Here is a 7640-nt window from a genome sequence, read left to right as displayed (position 1 = left end):
ATGGTGGAAGAGTGCTGCCCTCTGACACTGTTTCCGGGTTGGAAAGCTCTGGGTCAGGCCTGCCATGGTGGTCCACACAGATGGACTGCAGCTCAATCAGATAACCTCTCCTGGGGATCAGGTTCACCTCTGTAACTCTCATCCAAGACATCCAGGGTTAATCTCCCAGAGAGGAGATTGCTATCTGGATAAGAGAGAATGAAAGATTGGGATATGGAGGTGAAAGTCTGGGTGACTAATAAAATTTAGGAGGTTGCCTGACCTCTGATGGACGGGGTTGCTCAAACTGAAGCTATGCAGCACTGACAGGGATTTTTCCAGTTGATTTGGAAAGATATTAACTAAAGTCCAATAAATCGTGTGCATAATAGTGGTACATATTTTTAAATGTACACATAGTTTTTAAAAGTAACAACGTAGGGAGAGCGACAATCAGTCATGAGACATCCTTCCACCTCAGTTTCTAGGTTACTGTAGCTTTAATAGTTTGACCCGGAACAGCAAGACCTTCACCGGCATTGTTGCCTTTTCTTTTCCGCTCAGGTCTCAGCAGTGGTGGGAGCGTGGATTTCACCATCTAGGCTCACAAAATCACCAAAAATGAGCGTCCCGGCGTTTATCGACATTACGGAAGAAGACCAGGTACGACTCACGTCTTTAAAAACTAATCTAACATTGTTCCGCCTGCCGATGAGTCAGTAAGTGGAAACTATCCAACCACATAACTTGCTAGCTAGCTAAGATGCTAAACGTACGTGCTGATTGTTAGCTAACCTACATGCTGATTATGTGACATATGTGGAAGCATGTTATGAGTAATTATATCGTTAAACATACTGTTTAGCTGGCTTGTATGTGAATTAGCGGTGAATAGTTGCTCTTAGCCGTTTTCAGGTCAATGAATTTACGGCTCCAAATGTCTTTAAAAGTTGTAACGTTAAGATAGCTAATAATGCTAGCTGCTTAACCAGACATAAATAAACAAAGACGTAAAAAAGAAAAATGACAAGCAGCTCAGAGCATCCTGCTTGGTAGACAACTATAACTGATCACTTAACTTGGTGAAAACAAAACAAGCGTTTGTTACCTTCATTTTTAACTAACTGACTGCAGCAAATAGTCTGGTGATTCAAAACCGAAAGACATGACAGTGTATATAAGTAAAAGCACATTATGCTACGCTTCGATATCTCCATTTCTTTTTCTTTTTTTTTTTTTTTTTTTACAATATCTACACACTGTTGCATAGATGTAGCTTGGAGCTCTTTGTGCTGATAATGTAATACTAATGATGGTACCGTTTGACGTTACAGGCCTCAGAGCTGAGGGCCTACATCAAGTCCAAAGGAGCTGATATATCAGAGGAGAACTCTGAAGGTGGACTTCATGTAGACCTGGCTCAGATCATCGAGGCATGTGATGTATGCCTCAAGGACGATGATAAAGGTAGGTGATGATGAAGAACACCCCTGCTGCTTACCCTCAGTCAGTTATTTATAAATCGGACAATAACAGGCAATAGACCTTTTTCAGGAGTAGATGTTTTGACGTGTGTTATCAGGAAAAGCACAGGTGTGATTAATAACATTTATTATGGCCCAGTTGTATTAAATCCAATGCAGCTGTTATGGATGTCATTAGTTATACCTGCTGTGCCCTGTTAAATATGCCATGAAGAAAACCTATTCATGTTGAACGCAACTGACTCTGACTACTACTACTACTCGTGTGTGGATAAAAATGTCTCATTACTCATGGCCCTCTCTCTATCTCTGCAGATGTAGAGAGTGTGATGAACAGCATCGTGTCTCTGCTGTTGATCCTGGAGACAGAGAAGCAGGAGGCTCTCATTGAAAGTCTTTGTGAGAAACTGGTGAAGTTCCGTGAAGGAGAGAGACCCTCCCTCAGGATGCAACTGTGAGTCCTTTTTACTTTTTTCCATTAAATCTATTCACAGCATTGCCTCTCTGTTGTTAATGATACTCTGACCAAGTATACATTCCTCATGCACGGAAACTAAGTAGGCCATTGTTTTGATGTTAGACAAGGTTGAGACTGCTGTTCCTGTGAGCTTAACATCAGGATTCTGTTACGACGGACAGGAAAGCAGCCATCATCCTTTCAAAACAAACAGCATGTGTCGAGAAACGTTTCATGAACATGAACTATTCAAACACTTAACTACCACTTTCATGTTTTGATGTTACAGGCTGAGTAACCTGTTCCATGGCATGGATGAGAACACTCCAGTGAGATACACTGTCTTCTGTAGTCTCATCAAGGTGGCTGCAACTTGTAATGCCATCGCCTTCATCCCCACTGACCTTGATCAGGTACATCTAATCACTGTAATTAACTGGAATAACTGACCAGAAACACTGCCAGTCAGGCATTGTGCATTTCTTTGCCATGACCTACAGAGACAGCAAAAACAATAGTTGTCTATCATATTTTTCAAATCTCCACAGGCTGCATTGATTTTCTCTGCATTTGATTTATGGTACTTGTTTGTGCTGCTGATCAGGTTCGCAAGTGGATTATCGACTGGAACCTGACCACAGAGAAGAAGCACACACTCTTGAGGCTGGTGTATGAAGCATTGGTTGACTGCAAAAAAAGGTAACAACATATAGGCTCAGATGTTTTATTATGAACTATGAATACACACAGAATTTAAGATTCATAAACTCCTGCATCGAAAAATAATATAGGTTCATTTTGTGCATATACATACCTCACAGACTGAGAGATTGTGTGTTTTCCTACAAGAGAGTTTTCAACAATTTATTTACTCATTTCACAGCGAGGCTGCAGCAAAAGTGATGGTTGAGCTGCTGGGAAGTTATACAGAAGACAATGCTTCACAAGCACGCGTCGATGCCCACAGGTAAACATTGTTCATTTGTCATTAAGCCTTGATATAACATACATCCCTTATACTTGCATACATCCCTCTGTGTCCCTTATCTTTAGATGTATCGTCCGTGCTCTCAAAGATCCCAACACCTTCCTGATTGACCACCTGCTCACCCTGAAACCTGTTCGCTTCCTGGAGGGAGAGCTCATCCATGACGTGAGTGCTGAAGGATGTGCAATGCTTTGTGGTGCTGAATATATATAAAAGACATTAATACTTGTCAGATTCTTGCCAGAAAAATCTACTCTAATAACTATAGTACCATCGATTTATTGACCACAATTAGTTATTTTTGACTTGCACATTGAAACACATTGTTTTTAAAAACAAATGTTCACTTAGGTCATGTGATCAGAATTATTATGCGCACTGATGTGAAAGCCTCTTGACTTTACATGGGCCTTGGATGCATTTTTGATACGTATTGTCAGTGACAGCCAAGGCAAGCACAACCCAATGTTTAATTGTTGACCAGTTAAAAGGGTTAAATGGTGAGCAGCAGGAATGTTTGTACGTTACCAGCTGAACGGGTTGAGACAATATTTTTAAGAGGGTGTGTGCACACTCTATTATGTTTCTTTAAAGAGTTTTCATGGGTCAAAAGACTGTCATTTCTGAAGGTATTAATAATTTAGCCCAATGTTCTTCATGGACAAAATGTCTGCATTGGAGCCATTGTGATGTGCATTCCATTTGTCTGTCTCATAACCTTAACTTGTACATGATTATCATAACAGCTTTCAGCCTGTGTGAATACAAAGATGAGCTGACTGTTTCTTGAGTCTTATGGTATTTCTCCTTCTTCTGACTCTCTTTCCAGCTATTAACCATCTTCGTGAGCGCAAAACTAGCAGCATATGTAAAGTTTTACCAGAGTAACAAAGACTTCATTGATTCTCTTGGTAAGTGGCCATAACTTTTGACAAATATTAGTTGCATCAATTCCACACAAACACACACACTGACCATGTTTACAAGTGCAGCACACTGGTTGATAAATTAGAAAAATGTACATGTAGAACATTTAGAAATCAGTATTGACATATTCTAAATGTATTATAATTTAAAATGCTTTGTAAGAAACCTATTTTTATATATAATGCTGCCATCAGCCAGCATATGAAGGGAGTACAATGTTTAAAGTAGTTTAGAGTATTGGGGAGAGTAGAGTATTTTTTTTAGTACTTTTCCCTCTGTAAGAACAGCCTTATTATAATGTATACAGCTCAAACATACTGCTGTTGCTGTGACAGTGAGTGGTACTCAGAAAAGTGGCAAAATGTCTAAGAGGGAAAATAATCTTTGGATTCGAATATAATTTTGGTTCCTAGTTATTTAAGTTATTCTGTATAAATACCTTTTGTGCAAAAGCACATTTAAAAACCATCTGAAGCACCTTTTCCTAAAAGAAATCAATGCATGTTATGATCAGCAGTTTCAGTATTTTATAGTGATGTTTTTTAAAAACTATTATAAATATTGAACCAATGCACTGTGCTCTGTTGACACAGCACAGGAATGTGTGTGTGTCAGCAGTGTGTCTGTTTGTCACTACTAAAGGCTTAGCTGTAATTACAAGCATGTGTAGGATGGACTCTCAAAACAGACAATGTGGAGTGGTGTTTGTGTTAATGACTAGATTCCCTGACTGCTTGCTCCTAAATGTAGAAACAATTATCGGAGGGGAAACTCCCAGAGTCGAGAGTAATCGTCTGTGACTGTTTTGTGCTTAATGATCCCTGCGTGTTGCTCTGCAGGCCTGTCTCACGAGCAAAACATGGCCAAGATGCGTCTGCTGACATTCATGGGCATGGCGGTGGAATTCAAGGAGATCTCCTTTGACACCATGCAACAGGAGCTGCAGATTGGAGCTGATGACGTTGAGGCTTTTGTCATTGATGGTATGGTCACTTCATCTCAAATGAATCTTAGCTGTCTGCCCTTGTTAAGTATGCTGTTAGTCTCTCACAAGCGACTAATGGGGGAAAAAAGGCAGTGATTAAACAGTGGTCACTGACATACACACAGCCCTGACTTGCCTTCTTGTACCAAAACATTACTTGTCTTCCTCATTAAAAAAAAAGCATAGAATGGTGATCAATGGACCAGAGTAGGATTTTATGAACTACAGTGAAAAAATGGCATAGAACCAAGAATAGCACTTTTAGTGTTTTGTGACTGGGATTAGCTTCCTCTCCAATTTCATTTTCCAAGTGCATTTACTCATGAAGCATTCTTGTGTCAGTGGTGTTTTTATTGCTTTCTGTCAGAGCTTTTGCTGTCTCTTTTTTATTCCCTTCCTGTCTGCTTTTTCCTTCTAGCTGTTCGTACCAAGATGGTGTACTGCAAAATCGACCAGACACAGCGAAAAGTTGTTGTGAGGTAAGTACTTTCATCAAACTCATACATGTCTTAATTGTGCTAAAGTTTGACTAAGTAAAGATCTGTAATAGAGGGGCAGTGATAGCAACTGTAGGCTTGGTAGCAATCCAGACCTGGTGTAGTTTACCTGGATCATCTAAAAGCATTCCTAATACTGACGGTGCCACCACCACTGCAGTGTTTGAAAGAGTGCACTGAATAATGCATAAGCATATCATTATCTTTGACCCATTTCCCCTTAATACAAACTACTTACTATATTATTCTGCAGTGCCTGTGACTGATGCATCAAATGTTTTGAAAGTTGGGACTTTTTTTTTGTTGTAATTCTGGTTGGCTCACTGGTATTCCAAAGTGAAAGCTAAAAGTGAAACTTAACCAAGATCCTTTTTCTGTCTTCCCTGAAACCATCTGTTTTATCTTTTTCATTGTTCCTGCAATTGTTTATGATAGGCCAGTGCTCGGCTGCAATGATTGACTAATACATTAGTATGTGAATTAGTTTGTATTCCTGAATCTGGTCAAATCACTCCGGTGTCTCTAGTCAAGGATGCAAGGTTCTGATTTGCAGAGAAATATGACCTTGGCCTGCATTTCTTTTTTGTGTGTGTCAATTTAACATTCTTGCTTTTCTGTTTCCACTTAATCAGCCACAGCACACACCGCACCTTTGGCAAGCAGCAGTGGCAGCAGCTGTACGACAGCCTCAACTCCTGGAAGGCTAACCTAGCAACTGTCAAGACCAGTCTGCAAGCCCTGTCACCTTCTGCTTAATTCCACCTTAACCTAACTGTCTAGACTGCCTGACCCTCGATTCTTCTCTGCTTTCCAAATCTCCAGACTGAAATGATCAGTTTTTATATTCCTCCAATAAAAGAACAGTGGAGATCACCTGTGACTGCTTCTTTCTTGTTAAATAATTACAGATGAGAGTTGATTGTTAAGTAATGTCATAACCACACGCAAGGAACTCAGATTTCAGGAAACAGCCAAAGGTTTTACTGTGCTATTTAAAATATAAAGAACACATGTAATCAGTCTTTTCAGACAAGTACCCCACTATTTGGCTTATCATCTTTTCAGAAAGCCATACAGTGACTCTAATGGGGGCTTGTCCTGTAGCGGCTCTCAACATCTGCTTTTAGTTAAAGGACAGTGTGCCCGTATTAGATGAGCTGTGACTCAGGGTGAGAAATGGCCTGCAGTGAGAGGGTCACTTGTCTGGGAACACATGAGAGGTGACAATAGTAATGTGAACTCCAGATGACCCTGTCTGCTGAGGTCAGAGCTGTATTACTGTAGCATCAACACTTAAAAGCTTGTGACATAGGCTGATTCATGGCCACTACAAATTTGAAACTGTCCATCAGGTTATTAGATACCATTCAGCTGTAGTCAGCTTGACTCACTGTCAAAGTGGAAAAACAAGGACCTCTGAATTCCAGTTTTTAGTTCACCTTGCCTTTGCCCATTGATGGAAAGTAAAGTGCCATTTATCCCACACAAAAAAAATCTGTTCTCAGGCAGCGGCCCACAGCATTAGGATGTGAACTCCAATGATATATGGCCCAGGCATTAGGTGTAAAAGGGGTCTGTTGGAGTTCTCTCCCTCTGGGGCTGTGATGAAATCAGCACAAACTGACAAAGTGCAGACTACTGACATTGCACTGTTTGAATCCCCACCCCCACCCGCAATACACGCTGCTCTTTCTTTGACTAATAAAGCCGCAGCTCAGCCTGTTTACTTTTAAGTGGTGTGCCGCTCCTCATTCTGTACCAGTAAAGTCATAATCTGATCGTTTCAGCCCTGCCACTGAAATATTTTTAGTCAGATTAAATGGGCAGTAGAGGTATTCATTTATTGCTGCAGCGTGTTCTTTTTGCTATCATAGTGGTCTGCAGAGGCTCACTGCTCACTTCTGTCCAGTTGTCCACAGGGAGCAGCATCTTCACCTCTTATCAGTGGGTGTAAATCACAAAACACATTCTCAGGAGCATAACCTCATCGCAACCACCGGCAAGGTGGAGCAGATAGAAACTAATGTGACCGAGGCTTAACAGAATGTTTGCAAAGCCTTACATCTTGGTTTCCATCTCTCAGCGTTATGCTCCTTTCCTCTGTAAGCAGTTGCTTCTGCTTTACTCGTCCTGGACAGTGATGGCTCTCTCTTCTTGTCTCTAATTTGTCTAACTGGCTTTAAGTAACTGTTATGTGGATGGTCCGTCATGTGAGATGTCCCAGATGTAAATACTGTGGTTGGTTTATCTGGTGCAAATGTCAGGACCCCTTCTTATCACAGCCAGATAGAGGTAGTTCTGCATTGTTCAGTGATGAAGAGCA

At 40.7% G+C, this 7640-nt stretch overlaps 1 protein-coding gene across 2 annotated transcripts; it reads left to right on the top strand.

Annotated features, from left to right (window-relative positions):
* The first annotated feature begins 536 nt into the window (after window positions 1-536).
* On the top strand, window positions 537-6190 carry eif3m (eukaryotic translation initiation factor 3, subunit M). Of its 2 annotated transcripts, XM_070925394.1 has the most exons (11): window positions 537-642; window positions 1314-1446; window positions 1779-1917; window positions 2210-2333; window positions 2525-2619; window positions 2804-2887; window positions 2974-3073; window positions 3738-3819; window positions 4675-4818; window positions 5239-5299; window positions 5950-6190. In XM_070925394.1, the coding sequence occupies exons 1-11, from the start codon at window positions 601-603 to the stop codon at window positions 6071-6073; spliced, it is 1128 nt and encodes a 375-aa protein (XP_070781495.1). In that variant the 5' UTR covers window positions 537-600; the 3' UTR covers window positions 6074-6190. The 2 variants fall into 2 exon arrangements, with proteins under 2 accessions (XP_070781495.1, XP_070781579.1); XM_070925478.1 differs by lacking the exons at window positions 1314-1446; window positions 1779-1917; window positions 2210-2333 and having other exon boundaries at window positions 550-642.
* Window positions 6191-7640: the final 1450 nt, after the last annotated feature.

Source organism: Enoplosus armatus, chromosome 1, assembly GCF_043641665.1.
Source record: "Enoplosus armatus isolate fEnoArm2 chromosome 1, fEnoArm2.hap1, whole genome shotgun sequence".
Classification (NCBI taxonomy): Eukaryota; Metazoa; Chordata; class Actinopteri; order Centrarchiformes; family Enoplosidae; genus Enoplosus; species Enoplosus armatus.
Note: the sequence above shows the minus strand (reverse complement) of the source record. Positions and strands in the feature narration are given on the sequence as shown.